The following is a 16,602-nucleotide window of genomic DNA, read 5'->3' as shown; positions in this document are numbered from 1 at the left end:
ATTATTCTGTCTCCTCCAGGGACTTTCACAAGGTTGAGCGCTATACAAGTCGATGTATCTCGATCATCTCACGCATCTATCCTTGACTTCTACAAGTGGTGTACGGTGCTCCAGGATCTGCAAATACAAGGAAAAATTATGAGACTTCCGGACAAAAAGCAGAAATTCCAAATAAGGTCTCAGAGTCTCCTTAGACTAAAAATTACACTGCATCTTCACAAGCTACAGCTTGATAGAGGACAAAAAGTTTACCTGACGTTAAGGAAATACGCCGGAAATCAGACTTCAAAAAGTCACTGGAGAAACTTCTTCAGAATCCGGCGTATTTCCTTAACGTCAGGTAAACTTTTTGTCCTCTATCAAGCTGTAGCTTGTGAAGATGCAGTGTAATTTTTAGTCTAAGGAGACTCTGAGACCTTATTTGGAATTTCTGCTTTTTGTCCGGAAGTCTCATAATTTTTCCTTGTATTTGCAGATCCTGGAGCACCGGACACCACTTGTAGAAGTCAAGGATAGATGCGTGAGATGATCGAGATACATCGACTTGTATAGCGCTCAACCTTGTGAAAGTCCCTGGAGGAGACAGAATAATTCTGGCGCTTGCTATCTTCAGGACCCTAAGATGCATGCTTGTAAAGACTTCGGGTGGGATGGGGAAAAATCCCAAACTCTCATGACGATCCACTGCGATTTCCAGGTTGATTACTTTCTTTTTCAGCACTTCCCGAAGAAACTCATGCAGGAAAGAGTGCCTTTTAAATTTTGTGCATCTTAACCTGACGTTAAGGAAATACGCCGGATTCTGAAGAAGTTTCTCCAGTGACTTTTTGAAGTCTGATTTAGTAGACTTAGAGGTGTCATCTGCAGAAACAAAACTCCACAAATTATCATGCCACGATTTGCACATGCAGCTAGTGCACACTGATTCCTTTACAGGTAAGTCTGATAGTATGCTGTCAACAAGGTGCATGGGAAGGTCATGCGTCCAACTGGCCCTCACCTGCTATAGGAGACGTGTTAAACATGCATTGTTTAGGTTAAAAATGCAATAAAAAGTGCAAAAATTGAAGCCAACTGAGGAGAATTTCCAATATGGATAAATTTATACCAAAAACAAGACAAAAAAGAGTGCATTCAGATCAAGAACCCTCTGTATCTATCTGCTACTGTAAAGAATGTGATTTTCATTGATTCATGCATTGATACAGATGTACAATGTATAAGGAATATAGTTGACTTTCAATCAGGCTATATTTGGTAAATTACAAAGTGTGATTCACAAGATCAAGCAGGGTAGCAATCGGTGGGATTTGATGATTCATTAGGAGAGGATATGGTTGCTGGAATAGCTTGATTGACGGCTACTTTTTTTAAAAAATAAAAATAAATAAAAGAGCTACTTTTGGTACATATAACAAATAAAAGAGTGCAGCATATGAAGACAACAGACCAGAGGGGCTATCAAAGCAATAAATTAACCCTAATTCTCAACCCGGGCCCCTAAATCCCAAAATACAACCCAATTAACCCACTTACTACCTCAGCTTTGATATTAGGTCACACAATTTGCCAAATATGCACCCAAGAAAGGAGACCTGTTAAACATGCCTTGTTTATGTTAAAAATGCGATAAAGGTGCAAAAATTGAAGCCAGCTGAGGAGAATTTCCAATATGGATAAATTTATAAATTCTAAAAACGGAAACATGAATAAAGGAAACTCCATAATGCAAGAACAAGACAGGAACAGTGCATATCCCAAGAATATAGACCACAAGTATACAAAGTCTAATAACCAACTCATGGTACATATTATTATAAACATAAAGAGTCATATCAAGAAAATAGTGTTAGACCTAGATTTGGAGGACACCAGAGACTTGAGGAAAGAGAGCAATCCTTCTGTGCTAAAAATAAAACTCTACATTGTGGATTTATCAAAGGACCCCCAGGATTCTCAAGCTCGGATTGGATTTAGATGTGAAAGATAAGGCATACATAAACGACTGTACTATTGTAGTATCTTCTTGCAATTTTGGAAGCTCTGACTTTTTAAGGAGGCCTACTAGCAAGTTAATGCGCCAGTCCTTATTGAACTCTTATTCTTTTAAAGCATATGAAAAAACCAGGTCAGAACATGTAGAGTTTTATCTTTTTACAGACTATTAGAACTTTTCAGTAGTTTAATTTTGCAGAAAGGCAGTGTGAAGAGGCATTAAAGGGCTTCTCATGAAGTATGGAGATTTTTAAAAAAAATAAAGAAAATAAAAAAAAGATTAAAAATGATGCTTGTGATGTTTGTGGATGAACAAAGCAGAGCGAAATGTTCCTGATAGTACAGGACGAATTGGCTTGTGGAGGATTTTTGTAATCAGATCAAACAGAAAGAATGCATACAGATAACCAGGATTTTTGTCAGGATGTCTCATGGTACACCTTACAAACAGAAAGAGTGCATACAGATCAAGAACCCCATACAGATTTCAACAGACAAGAGGGAAGCCCTAAATTCTTCAAATAAGCAAAAACATAATCTTTTTCAAGAAACAAATTATATGAAAAAGCAGTCAAATGGGTATCGAGGGATGTGGAAGAATACCTCGGAAGAGATGGGGACCTGGAGGAGATGGTCTTGAGATGATGCTATGGTTTGCTTCGGAGATCAGTCTCCACGTCCGTGGCTTTGGCTTGCTTCGGAGGATTAGTCTCCATGTCCGTGGCTTTGGATTGCTTCGGAGGATGAGTCTCCTTGTCCGTGGCTTTGGCTTGCTTCGGAGGATTAGTCTCCATGTCCGTGGCTTTGGATTGTTTCGGAGGATCAGTCTCCTTGTCCGTGGCTTTGGTTTGTTTCGGAGGATCAGTCTCCTTGTCCGTGGCTTTGGTTTGCTTTGGAGGATCAGTCTCCATGTCCGGGGCTTTGGCTTACTGGTGATAGGAGATCGTCATTCGTTCACGTAGGGGAACGCAGTACGGAAAAACCAGAGGAAGAAGAGACAAAAGAGAGAAGAGAAACTAGCCGTTGGGTTAAGAAAAAAGGCGCTTTATTATTTATTTTGAAACTGGAATAATATAAAAATAAAATAATTAAAAGAAAAACCCCTTTTTCTTTGTCTTCGTATCCGCACGTGTTAATTGTTGTTGTATATATATATATATATATATATATATATATATATATATATATATATATATAAAAGGATAAGTCATCATCGGACCAAAAAAAAAAAAGAAGGAAAAAAGGATAAGTCAACCTAGTTCATTCAGTTCAGTGGAGTTTTTTTTGTCTTGTTGATAATGTTAAGTATAGTCTTTGCCTTTGGACCCACATCTCCAATTTTCAACTTTGATTTGATTTGGGTAGTTCATAATACTACTGATGTACGTACTTATGTAATAACGTAGTTCGTTTATTTATGTCTTTTTCTGGGGAATTGAGTTGAGTTACTTGATGATATGTCTTCCAAGTTCCATGGATAAGTTGATAGGGAATCCAACTTCAAAACTTCAAGTGATAAGTCGATATGTCCTTCTTAGTGTCCTCAAAACTTGAAGCTGCTAAATCCTAAATCTTTGATTTAACTTTATTTGAGGCTCTTTTGCTTTTATGGACATATTTTTAGTTATTCACTACATTTTAAGTATTCAAACAAACATAAATAATAATAATAAACAAAAAAAAATAAACTTTTCAATTGAGGAAACCTTTTTGCCCACTTATCTTGTATGTATTTCTAGCAAGCAGATGAGATGAAAACCACATGAGTTTTCATAGATATTTGGATGAATGTCACATATTAATGAATTTCTACAAAGTACAGAACGGCTCTCATCCCTTCGTGTGTTGGAGGTCAGCTAAAGGAATTTCTACACTAAAAATGTATAGGGTTATATACCAACGAATATTACAACCTGTTAGTTTCTCTACCAATGTCCTTTCCCTACCAATGTCCTCAACAACATTGCCTGGACTGCCTTTCCCCATTTGAAACAGCAGTCGAGACTTGTGGCCGTTCGATCTTTGGATCATTTTCTAATACTAAATTAAATTCCTCTCTATGTGCTACACGGTCAGGTGCAAGTTGCAACAACAAAAAAACCCACCAGCCATTCAGGCTCAGCAGCAGCTACAAGCCTACAACGAATTAACCCATTCAATCTCGCGAGATAAGCAGCTGACATTAGCTTGGTTTTCACTTCAGTCTCCATCGCTGCATAAACCAGAGGAAGGTCTTTCGTAAACTTTGATGAATTTGGTAAATAGAACCAGAGCCTTTTTACCAAACTAATGTCCAGTCAGAAACTGTTAGGAATCTAAACACTGAACATCAAATTAACCTTACCATAATAACTGCAATGAATAATTACTGATCAAGTAACAAGTGGTGGAGGTCCTGGAGGAGATGGCTCTTCCCTATGCCAGAATAGCTTTACTGGTGCTCTGCACTCACAGTCTTGAAAAAATTTAACAAAGAGAAGTAGTTCATCAATTTGTTTATACCATATCTGACTAAGCAATTACAAGCAAATCTAAGCAAGGCAAAGAGTCCCACATTGGAATATTACAAGATGTGTAGACTCCCCCTCATCTATAAAAGGAGACCACTCTCCACTAAGGAAGGGATCATTGGGTTGCATTTGATCTTTAGTCAAGGGCTTCTCCCTTCTTACCTTTATATTTGGGTCCAACCCCATGTACAAATGTAAATACACATTGTTACAATAATGAGAATATACTTCTCCGTGGACGTAGCCCATTCATTAAGGGTGAACTACGTATATCTTGTCTTCTGTATATTTATCGCTTGCCTAAATCTTCACACACATGCTGAAGGTCCTCACCTTCACCTATCATCCATCATACATTATCACTAAGTTGGGCTAAAAAGTGCCGAACCACTTTTTTGCATCAACAGTTTGGCGCCGTCTGTGGGAATCGACACAAAAGGCTTCTATCGTTCTCCCCTTATTCAGTGCCCTTCGGCACCCTTACAATCAGCATCACCTAAGTTGCCGTTCGGCAATCCCATATTGAAGCAACCATGAATGCTAAGGCAACAAATTGCAGAAGATGATATTCTTTAATTTTGCATGGCTTGCATGAAATCCAATATACCATCTCAATTCATGGCACCCATGGCTTTGCAAGAAAGTTTGACCCTCATATAATAAACCCCCATTTCCAGCATCATTTCCTCAATAAGGGTACTTTATCGGGAATGGCTTTTGGTTCCATATCCAAACATATTTTCAAAATAAGGCTTTTGCAAAAATACATTATCAAATGGCAAAGCATGTGCATTTCTCAGCCCCAAATCATTAAAACCACAATTTCTGGCAATTCCACCCATGGGCTCAAAATCTTCAAAGGCATCACCAGATAAAGGCATATCATGGTCTCTTCGCACCACAAGGCATGGTCTCCTCGTCAGAACTTCCAAATTGCCGAACAGTAACGTTGGGCATGACTCATCTGGGAGCCACCTCGACGACACAAATCATCCTACAGCATTGAGCCAAGTGATATGCTTAGACCTCCAATTGATCTGCAATTTATTAATCAGCAGCTCAAGACCAGCTTGCCGAACAGTACCCCAAATGTTGAGGCCAACAAAAGCTTCACATAACGTCTTACCGGTTAGTCTTGACCACTGCAAGACAAGAAGGAAGCAGCTACACTAGTCCTCTCTTCAGCTCACTCTGTCGTAGCCTCTCACCATTTGGTATCTCCAGCAGAGAATTTTATCAATACATCCATGCCTTCGTGCAAGTGCTAAACAACAGGTATTTGATCGGTGATTCATGTGCTTGCTAGAACTGACACATCTTCAGCCCATCACTAGCATAAATTGCCATGTCTATGTGCCCAGCATAAATTGCCGAACTGTAATCAAAATCCAAGCGGCTACAGGAATGCTAAATGGCAGATCAAGAGTGTCGAATTCAAACTTTCAATTTTGGACGTATTCTGGGGTTAACAAACGGCATCCCATATGGCACCGTGTGCAAGCCAACTCCCCGTGGATCTCTGAAGTCAATTGCCGAACGGTAATTTCCAAAATTACTAAACCCATGAACCAATTTTCATAGGCCCACCACAAGTTGAATTCTAAACCAGGTGGTGGCAACTAAATTTTGCAAGACACCTCCTCATGGTTTCCGTCTCAAAAGCACCAAGTGGTACAACTCTACCACATTGCCTTTCGGCACATAAGCATCATTACATGCACATCGTTGCCATCAGCACATCTACATCATCATAATTTGCATTATTGCCTTTGGCACACATGATCATCAATATTTACACAAAAAATAAAAAAACCGAAGACTATTAGCCATCGGCAATAGCCATTAGTAATGATTGTCGGCATAAATGCCAAAAGTAAAAGCCCAAGACTATTAGCTATAGGCAATAGCCATTGGTCATCGGCATTAGCCATTGGTAATGATCAACGACATATACGCTAAAAGCAAAAAACTCAAGACCAATGGCCTTTGGCAACCCGGCCGTCATTCGACACGAGCGATGCCTTCGGCACCTTGTCATTATTCAACACGAGCGATGCCTTCGGCACCCCGTCATCATTCGACGCTAGCGATGCCTTCGGCACCCCCGTCATTATTTGGCGAGAGTGATGCCTTCGACACCCCGTCATCATTTGACGTGAGCGATGCCTTCGGCACCTTGTCATTATTCGACACGAATGATGTTTTCGGCATCCTGTCATCATTCGGCGTGAGCGATGCCTTCAGCACCCTCGTCATTATTCGGCGCGAGCGATGCCTTCGGCACTCTATCATCATTGGGTGTGAGCGATGCCTTTGGCACCTCGCCATCATTCGACACAAGCAATGCCTTCTGCACCTTGTCATTATTTGACGTGAGTGATGCCTTCAGCACCCCATCTTCATTCCACACAAGCGATGCCTTCGGCACCTTGTCATTATTTGGCACGAGCGATGCTTTCGGCATCCCGTCATCATTTGACGCTAGCAATGCCTTCCGCACCCTGTCATTATTCGATGTGAGCGATGCTTTCGGCACCCTGCTATCATTCGACACAAGCGATGCCTTCAGCACCTTGTCATTATTCAATGCGAGTGATGCCTTCGGTACCCCGTCTTCATTCCACACGAGCAATGCCTTCGGCCCCTTGTTATTATTTAGCCCGAGCGATGCCTTCAGTACCCGGCCTCTTTGACGAGAGCGAAGCCTTCGGCATCCAGCCTTGCATGGCGAAAAGAGGAAGCCAACATTTCACCCTAGGGACCACGTGACCCACCTCCATCAAATAAATGGCGGACTACATTGGAATCAAGGAATCCAAAGAGTAGCCCACATGGTCCATTTCCGTGAGTTTGTGGCTTTGGTGTTGTTCAACACCTGTCAATTGCCATTCGGCAATTCAATAGGAATACCCTTACAGTGGCCAACGAGTCATGGGATCGGCATCATATTGTTCAGCACCACCGACTCAACTTGACTGAATTTCTTATGCCAAGTCATCCACCGGAGCCATAAAATCTCCCATGGCTATCAAAGTCCATGCTCTTGTGCAGAATCAAAGCCCTTGGCTGTGCACAACATGCCAAAGAACTACTCAGGACACCCAACCCATGACAAAGAATTCATCAAAAAGGTTGGAGTTCCAATATATTTCTCTTAACTCTGTTTGAAACAAATCGGGACACTTGCTCTTATCTTTCGAAGCAGCACATGCGTCTGCAAAGGCACCAAGTGAATAACCCCTGTGCCAAAGCTATACAGGGGGACTTGTCCCACTAATGGCAAATCAAATTACTGTTCAGCACCGCAAATTACAGCCTTATCAGTTCTTTGCTAAAGTTTCTCAAATGGACAAACCAAGAGTGCCGAACTCAAGTTTTCAAGTTTTCAATATTCCGAGGCTACGAATGCCATGCTTTGTCTTGTCTGCAAACGGCAATCCATTTCCAAACGACGACGCTATCAATTCAAAACAACACCAAATTGGTCACTCTGTGAGAAGGAGAAACGACCTTGGTACACAACTCATCGAGTGAAAGTCCAAAAGCATAGCTCCCCGCTGTCACACGGATGCCGTTCGGGAGCTGGTCGTCTCTCCCATCATGAGATACACTCTTGACACCCGTCATCCTGCCGTTCGGGAAGTCGAGAACCGAGCTAGCAAGAGCCCCCAATTCACCTATATCAGATTTGCAATTCACTTACCATTCGGTAGAAAAGCAAAGCGCGATGCCCAGCGGCAAGCCACGATCAAGCTGTCAACCTCCCACCATGGTTTCCGATCGGTAACCTCGGATAGTAATAAACTAGATGAGCTACTTCTTATCAGAATATTAACCTACCGTTTGGTAAGAAATAGCTTCCTCTTGCAAAAGCATCACAAAGCCCACTCACAGCCCCCAAGTGCTATAACAAACGATACCTCATGCAGCTTCGAGTGCAAATCGACCCTTATTGGTCTCTGAAATCAATTGCCAAATGACAAATTCCAAGTTCTCTCGTCAAAATTCCAAATGGGACCCAGTTACTGAATTTATCAGGACACCCAAAGAAGATGGGTTCATCATCAGCAAGCCCAATTGCTGATCGCCACCCCAGCTCATACTTATCTCTATCTTCTAGCAATTGAAGAACCACCATCTTCAAACGACCACTGGGAGCTACTCGTTCTCGGAGCAAATCAACTTACCAATCGGTACGGCAATCATGGAAAAATATTGTACGGTGCAACAAGGGAGACTTAAGCTCCTCGCGTTTCTAGAGTAAATTGCCGAACGGTAGTTCCCTACCTTATATCACGGCAACAAAGACTCCAACTCCAAATTGCCTACCTTGCTAAAGTTTGCCAAACACATCAGTAGTCCACACAAGGAGGTCAAGCTTCTCCCACATACCTTCTTGGTGGGGCCCATTTTGTTTAAATCCAATTTTGGATGGTTCCTCAACCACTTGGGTACGTGGGGTATTTTACAGACCTGAAGCTAGTAGTAACGTTCTCAAGCCCTTCGACAGCGTCAATGATGCACTATACGGCTTGGAAGAAGACTAAGGTGTTGCCCAGTCAGTGCATTGAAAATTACAAGTCCTCAACCAAGAAGTACCTCTTTACTTAAGGACTTAGGGGACTTCTGTTTATACCATATCTAACTAAGCAATTACAAGCAAATCTAAGCAAGGCAAAGAGTCCCACATTGGAATATTACAAGATGTGTAGACTCCCCCTCATCTATAAAAGGAGACCACTCTCCACTAAGGAAGGGATCATTGGGTTGTACTTGATCTTTAGTCAAGGGCTTCTCCCTTCTTACCTTTATATTTGGGTCCAACCCCATGTACAAATGTAAATACACATTGTTACAATAATGAGAATATACTTCTTCGTGGACGTAGCCCATTCATTAAGGGTGAACCACGTATATCTTGTCTTCTGTATATTTATCGCTTGCCTAAATCTTCACACACATGCTGAAGGTCCTCACCTTCACCTATCATCCATCATACATTATCACTAAGTTGGGCTAAAAAGTGCCGAACCACTTTTTTGCATCAACACAATTAATAATTTGTCTCACTAAAAAACATTCAATTGTATGTTCTGCATTATGCAGCCAGGACACGGTTCAACTCGACAAACTCAAAATACATGATTAGAATGCCAACAAATGCATGCAAATTGCTAAAAAGAATGAACTTAATAAAATAATCTAGTTGTTCCTTGTGCAAGAAAAGTGTGCTGAGTTATGCTTTTTATCAATCTATAATCAATATGATGATTGAGAACAAAAGTAGGTCATCGGAAAAATAAGACATCATCTACACAACCTTCAACATCCCAGCAGGTATCTCAGCCATTAATCAGATCATACTTTAAACTCATATGTAGCCATACCATAGATAGCACCAAAGCTCTCCATGAATAACAACTTCACTTAATTGCTTTTTTATCTCCATACTTCATGAGAAGCCCTCTAATGCCTCGTCGTCACACTGCCTATATGTAAAATTAAACTAATGAAAAGAGCTGTCTGAAAGAAAACTTTACATCTTCTGAGGACTTGGTTCGTCATCTTCAACTCTACACCTATTAATTTTCTTGTCCGACACAAAGGGGTCTAATTACTAACTTCAATGTTTATTAGCCAAACAAAATATCAGGATGATGGCAAGTTCTTTTAGCATCATCCCATTTCATACAGAACCAACAGAAAGAGGAAAAATAACTATTTAACCAAAAACTTTTGATTATATGCATTATATGAATACGAGAAGACAAATACGTTCAATAAAGACTAGCTCATTAACCTTTTTGCTTGTAGGCCTCCTAAGAAAGTCAGAGCTTCCAAAAATGCAAGAAGATACTGCAATCTTACACTCGTTCTTGTATGCCTTGTCCTTCGCATCTATATCAAATCCAGTGCTTGAGAATCCAGGGGGTCCTTTGATAAATCCACAATGTAGAGTTTGATTCTTCGCAAAGAACGATTGCTCTCTTTCCTCAAGTGTCTGATGTCCTCCAAATCTAGGTTCATATATATTACTAAGGGAAGGTAATCCCTCTTGGTCAATGAACTCTAGTGAAAACAGTGTGAAGTTCATGACTTCCTTAGGTTCAACAAGATACTCAACTTATTCCAAAAACCCAACCTCGCAAGGCAAATTTGGAAAATCATTATATGGGAGGGGGCAAAAGGGATGAGCCATAGGGATAAACTGGTTTGCAAATTTTGTATCTTTGTACAATCCAACGAACAAGAAAGAAAAAGACATCACATCTTCATATGCATAAGCACTAAATCAATAATAAACTCAAGGGTTGTGATATGAAACATTGAAAATATAACACTTCACACTTACACTACTTACAATGCTTGCATCTGGGTGGTCTTCCAACAACATGAAATGGCAAAAATTTCTTGCCGTGCTGAAATACGGATACTAGACCACTACCTTCTAGTTTAGCTGCAATGAGTAATAAACTACATCTGTAAATATCCCATTATAATAGCAAGATGATTAGATAAGAAAATAAACGAAAGTTCAAGTTTTGAACATACCAGGAAAATGCATGTTGAGGCCGAAGAGTAGCAAGTAAATCAAAAAGATTGCTGCAAAGAGAAACACCCTAGATCCAGAATTTGTGTCTGACAAATCGACCCAACCTTCTTCCTTTACGAACAAGGCGAGTGTCATGCTCACTTGGACCAAAAGATTTCAACAACGCCCCTATTATACCTCTAGTCCTCATCTCCTGTAACAATAATTCTATCTCTACCGTCGTGTGTAGAGACCCATCATCATAATCTTACATGCATTTTCTCAAATAGGAAACTAACAACATAAGAGAGCTGCTTCCATGACGTGGCGGGTTTACCTGATCGAAGATCTATCGGTAAGGGAGTGGTGAAGTGGGAAAGCGATGGGAAGGTGAAGATCTATCATCGTTGATAGAGCCCCCGAGTTTCCATGGGAGTTCAATAATTAGCGTAACATTTTTCTTTTCTGTCACCTGCAATTTTCACCCGTCTCAGGCTGTCTGGAAATTACCAGTTACCAATATTTTTACCGGCCCAAATGGTAAGAAGATAAGCAGTGATTTTTCACAACCCATTTTATCCTTTTTATACCTCTTTTTTCATAATTTTTTTCCAAAATATAATTTTTACTTACTTACTACGAAAGGTAATTGAGTCAGGCTCGCAAGAAGCAGCGATCCCTTATTTTATCCTCTCTTTTTTCACACCCAATGTGCATGCTTTCGTGCTGTGTCAAGCACCGCTCGCCAATAATTGTATTTGGACCAGGTCATGCCCCATTTATACGGGCTCGGTGTCATTCAACATTATTCAATGTTATCTTCTTTCTTTTCTCTTTTTGGTTTTTTTTTTTTTAATAGAAACTCTTCTCTCAAGAACCACTAGTTAGTAAAATACAGAAATAGAAAAGTATGAATAAAATATGTACGTGTTTTATTTGGCAAAATTTTCACAAAATACAAATATAAAGTTTGGCCACTATATAATATTGAGTCTCTTTTTTTCTTTTCTATTTTTTGAGTTTTTAAAATTTTGTTTTTTAAAAAACCCAACTAAAATTTCAATTTTTTGTGCTTAAAAATTCACAAATGCCCCAATTTCATGCAAAAGAAAGGTGAACTTTTGTAAACAAATACATGTATTAAACATGAAGAATACATGTGTATGTCTACAATACGTGTATTCGATGTCTTTAAAATAAATAAAAAATTATTGAGAAAAGAAAATGGTAGACAAGAAAGCCAAAACAAAATGGCTAGAAACATATGGCTAGAGACTTTGGCCAAGGCATGATAATGCCAAAATACAGTTTGTAGTTTTCCTTCATGGTTGCCAAGATATGGCAACGGCCAAAACCATTTATGGCCTTGGGCATATGTTCAGACATGGTATTAAGCCAACACATTAATTACGTTTCATTTTCTATGCCAAAGGGAGCCAATTTGTGACATATACATGGTTAAGAGAATTAGAACATTCCAGATTTATCAATGGCTATAATTTTCACAAATTTTGCCCAAATTCATGAAAACGGGGGCTTATGTTTGGACCCAAAACCGCATTTTTGCCCTAGAATTGGAGGTATTACTCTTTGAACAAGAATATGGCCAAAACCATGGCCAAGCATGATCAAGTATAAACTGCAGGCAGTTGCAGGCCTTACAGAAGCTTGTAACTTTTATGGACCCCTTAGAAAATGCTCTGTATCATCAATGAAAAAGAAACTCAACTCCTATCAGGTTGTCTGCAGCAATTCCTTGATATCGTACCCTTGTAGCTGTCACACAAACAAGCAGGATCAGTTTTAGTAATCCACATTGAAAATAAATCATTGTTGAGAAAGATTATACAGGGTCATAACTTCAATACTTGGTAATCATCATGTTTACCTGAAGGAAGGTCAGAAGCAATATCACTCCTGAGTTCCAGAGAGCATGTATTGTGATGGGGGTTAAAAGGTTGCGAGTTTGAGCATATGAAAATCCCAGAGCAGAGCCTAAATAGATCGTACAGTACATGAGATAGATTGTGCTTGGGGACACCTAAACCACATTAATGTTTGTTGAAGGTGATGTAGAATTTTGTTTTTAAATTTTTTAAGTAAACATGTTACCTAGCACAAACAGCTGTGGAAACTCTCCCGGAGTGAGATGTGCAAGTGCAAATACAGCTGCACTTATTCCAATAGCAACTGGTGTAGGTACCCTGCAAAAAAGAAATTATAAGGGCTAGATACTCAAGAATGAACAGTTCACACCAATAACATAACTAACTATACTAAAACTAGCTAAAACCAAGGAATTTTAATCCCATCCTTAGCCAACTCAACAAAACCTTATATCAAATATTTGGATGATTCTGCTAGTTTTACTGCATAAGTGCCACAAAAGCAGTTTCTTCTACCATATATTTCTCAGCTTCCACACTTCTTTTTCTTGGACAGATTTTTTTTATTTTTTATTTTTTTATAATAGCCTCTCCACTTCTTCAGTCTTCACTCTTGTTTGTAGAATTTTGTGAATCTGGCTAATTAATTAAGCAAAGTAGTTTTAGGAGTGAACCAAACAATATCACCTGGATGGCAGATTACTAGTTAATCCAGCCTCTACTTTCTTATTTTTTTTGGTCAATCCAGCCTCTACTTTCCAACAAGCTAGTTTAAACTTCTGAAAATTGATAACAAAATCTATGGACAGATATTATTGAGAAAACTTTCGAAATAATTGTAAGGAAATTTAGGGGAGCTATCATGCATGTTTAGAGCAATGTAGAGAGAAATAATCAATCATTGTAGGCATATTATGCAACTCTATAAAAGGAAAAACAAGGAAAAATACCACTTCGTCATGGAGACCATAAAAAAACCCCGAAATACAGTTTCCTCAAGAATTGGAGCCAAAACTCCAGTGATGCCTAGCAAGCAAGCAGTGCTGCAATGAAGATTAACAACAGCTGAATCAACTTGCTGAATCCTCAAGTCCTAGTGCTGAAAAGTTTCAACACCTAAGCCTATGAATACTATAATTACCAGAACATGCACAAAAATGAAAAAACCTTGTAAAGTACCTGACACTTGAAGATCCAATCAGTGGAAGCAAGCTAACTAGAGCGTCCTTCTGAAACCAAGTAAAAATTAATAAAAATCTCATATATGATTCCTTACATGGTGGAATTGATTCCGAAGAATCATAGAATTTATGTCCACTGCACTTTATAACGAGAGAGAAATCATAGGGTAGGAATCAATTCAAACCTCTCTCTCTGGGCTCTCCCCCCTGAACAAGGACGCGGCAGCCCCTGTCACTGCGATGGCAGCTATTGCACCAGCAAGACCAATCCCTGCCCACAAAAGCCACCCCTTCTGTAGACTGAAAGGGTCCTTCAAATCTGAAACAGCAATAGCTAATATTAGCTAGGTGGGTCACAGTCTAGATATAGGCTTAAACAAACCAGAATCTGGCAATGATGAGCTTTCAAATATAAATTTTGCAACTATATGGTAAAAGTCTTTCTCTACTTAATGACAAAGCACGTAGTTACAATGACCTACTAGCCAAATTCAAATATCCCTAATTCAGTATTGTGCATCAATCGCAGTCCATATATAAGCTACAACAAGTGTTATCTTGAGACAACTACAAGAAAATGGGATAACGTGAACCCTTTCTCACCTCTGTGTGTGTGCGTGTGTTTGTGTCTTTGTTGTCTTACTATAAAGTAAAAAAGGAGTTGGAAAAATCAGTACCATAGCGATAAACGTCTTGAGGCAGCGGTTGGAAAGTGCTGGCAACAGTATACAGAACTGCAAGTACAGCTGCAGTTGTAATACTAGCAAAACAATAACTGAACCAATTAGACCCTCATAAAATTCTGAATCCAACAGACAGCATTACAAGTAGAATTACAATGTGATAATACATACCTTTGATCAAGAAACAGTATCTCTGCCTTTTCATCTATACTCAAATCTTGAACTCGAAGTCCTAAATACGGTATAGCTGCTGTCTCTACCAATCCTGTCAAAACAAAACTGCCTGGGAAAAAAATTAATCTTATTCTTCTGAATTGTGAAATCCAGCATTAAACATAGTTATATGAGCATTGGCAGACTAAATACTAGGAACCCACCTGAGTCCACAAGCAAGTGATGTTAAGGAGACTGTTTGCCATTCCCAGGGCACCTCCCATCGCTTCAAAATCTGCCACTGCTCTCCAGTTTCCTGCGAATTTCACCCAGAAAATGTTTACTTTTGTCCTTTTTTATCAGAGTCGTTTAGTTTGAGTCAACTGAGAGTTAGTTGAAGCTGAAAAGTGATAACCTTTTCTTGTAAATCGCCTTTGGGCTTTCCTCCGCCATTGAAAAAGCAAATGTAAGGCGACCTTCTGATATTTCTGAGCCTTGTAAGCTGGGTTGATTGGCGTGGAGAAAACTTGGCGTTAAAGCTTTTGTGGGCGTTGAGAAAAAGGCCACGGCTTTGGTATTTGGAGGAACTTAGCTTGGGTGAGTCTGAGAAACTTGAAAATGAAGATTGAGCTAGAGATGTGAACAGAGCGTAAACCATTGCTGGTTTTAGTAATGTATTCGAATTTGATGTGTGAAATTTGGGTGCTTAATGCTTCTCTTCTCTTTTAGCATGCAGACTGCAGAGAGAGGGAGACAGAGAGGGATAAGGCTGTACCAAGATGAGGTTTGAGCCCCTGAGAAAAACCTTGTGTTGGGCTTTCTGAGATTAATATCCCCCTTTGCTTCTTCGTATTCTGGGCCTTTAGGCCCCATTGTGCCAATTACATTACAAACCAAGTCCTGATGTGGTTATATTGCTAAGAAGTTTGTGTGTGTGATTAATTGTTGTTAATTTAGCTGCCTCGGCAGTTTTCTATATAGCCTTTTGTTTTCTTCGTTGTCCTGACCTCAGGGTCGAACTGTAACATATCATGGTCCAACTCCAAGCCAACTTCCCCGGATTCTACTTTTATTAATGCAATTGTTTTGATCAGATTCCTTTGACTTTATCCATATGGGAAGCTGACTTTTTTTGTTGAGTGTGTTATTTGGAAGGTGCTAAGTAGGATCTTGTGATCATAATTTAAATTGAGTTCATGTGGAAGCAGTCAGCGGCTGGATCAGATCTAAATCGGGCAAACTCTTCTATGCCTAATTATAAAACCACGGGAACAAACAAAATTCTGCAACATTAATTTTATAATACAAACCGATGCCAATAATAATAATAAGTGATGCCAAGTGAGTTGCATTACATTTAATATAATTCTTGTTTGTCATGATACATAATTACATAAGGATACTACTTACCTTTTTATATGTTAGGAAATATTCCTCCTTATTGCAAATCACAGTTTGTTTTGACACATATACAAAAATAATTTATCAAAAACATATAAAGAAAAATTTATATACACATGTCATATTGTTATTGACAGGAATGTTGAAGCTCCTACTTACTTGATAAGGAGAGATGTATTTTCCATTACATAAAGTCAAATTGCAATTTAAATAATAATAATGAGATTATTCTTTGCATAGTTGTATGGGACAACTTGGTCA

General features: G+C 39.3%; 1 protein-coding gene and 1 long non-coding RNA gene across 7 annotated transcripts in view; both read right to left on the bottom strand.

The window, feature by feature from the left end:
• Nucleotides 1-15,718, bottom strand: part of LOC117627875 — a 53,899-nt gene extending 38,181 nt beyond the window's left edge. The window contains exons 1-10 of one of the 6 annotated variants that reach the window (XM_034360151.1): nt 15,356-15,718; nt 15,165-15,256; nt 14,959-15,066; nt 14,782-14,864; nt 14,290-14,438; nt 14,103-14,152; nt 13,874-13,966; nt 13,150-13,241; nt 12,926-13,078; nt 12,493-12,813 (exon numbers count right to left, since the gene is read on the bottom strand). In XM_034360151.1, the coding sequence (XP_034216042.1) occupies nt 12,746-12,813; nt 12,926-13,078; nt 13,150-13,241; nt 13,874-13,966; nt 14,103-14,152; nt 14,290-14,438; nt 14,782-14,864; nt 14,959-15,066; nt 15,165-15,256; nt 15,356-15,598 (1,131 nt within the window). In that variant the 5' untranslated portion in view covers nt 15,599-15,718 and the 3' untranslated portion in view covers nt 12,493-12,745. Of the gene's footprint in view, nt 1-12,492; nt 12,814-12,925; nt 13,079-13,149; nt 13,242-13,873; nt 13,967-14,102; nt 14,153-14,289; nt 14,439-14,781; nt 14,865-14,958; nt 15,067-15,164; nt 15,257-15,355 lie in introns of those variants that run through there. The other 5 variants (XM_034360157.1, XM_034360166.1, XM_034360175.1 and 2 more) reach the window with 5 other exon arrangements.
• On the bottom strand, nt 3,748-11,685 carry LOC117627972. Its single transcript, XR_004585877.1, has 4 exons — nt 11,058-11,685; nt 10,306-10,962; nt 4,340-4,450; nt 3,748-4,207 (listed from the first exon to the last, which is right to left on the bottom strand). It is a non-coding gene; the product is annotated as an uncharacterized LOC117627972 (long non-coding RNA).
• Nucleotides 15,719-16,602: the final 884 nt, after the last annotated feature.

The sequence above is a fragment of the Prunus dulcis genome, chromosome 1 (genome assembly GCF_902201215.1).
Source record: "Prunus dulcis chromosome 1, ALMONDv2, whole genome shotgun sequence".
Classification (NCBI taxonomy): Eukaryota; Viridiplantae; Streptophyta; class Magnoliopsida; order Rosales; family Rosaceae; genus Prunus; species Prunus dulcis.
This window is presented reverse-complemented; position numbering and strand designations above follow the sequence as displayed.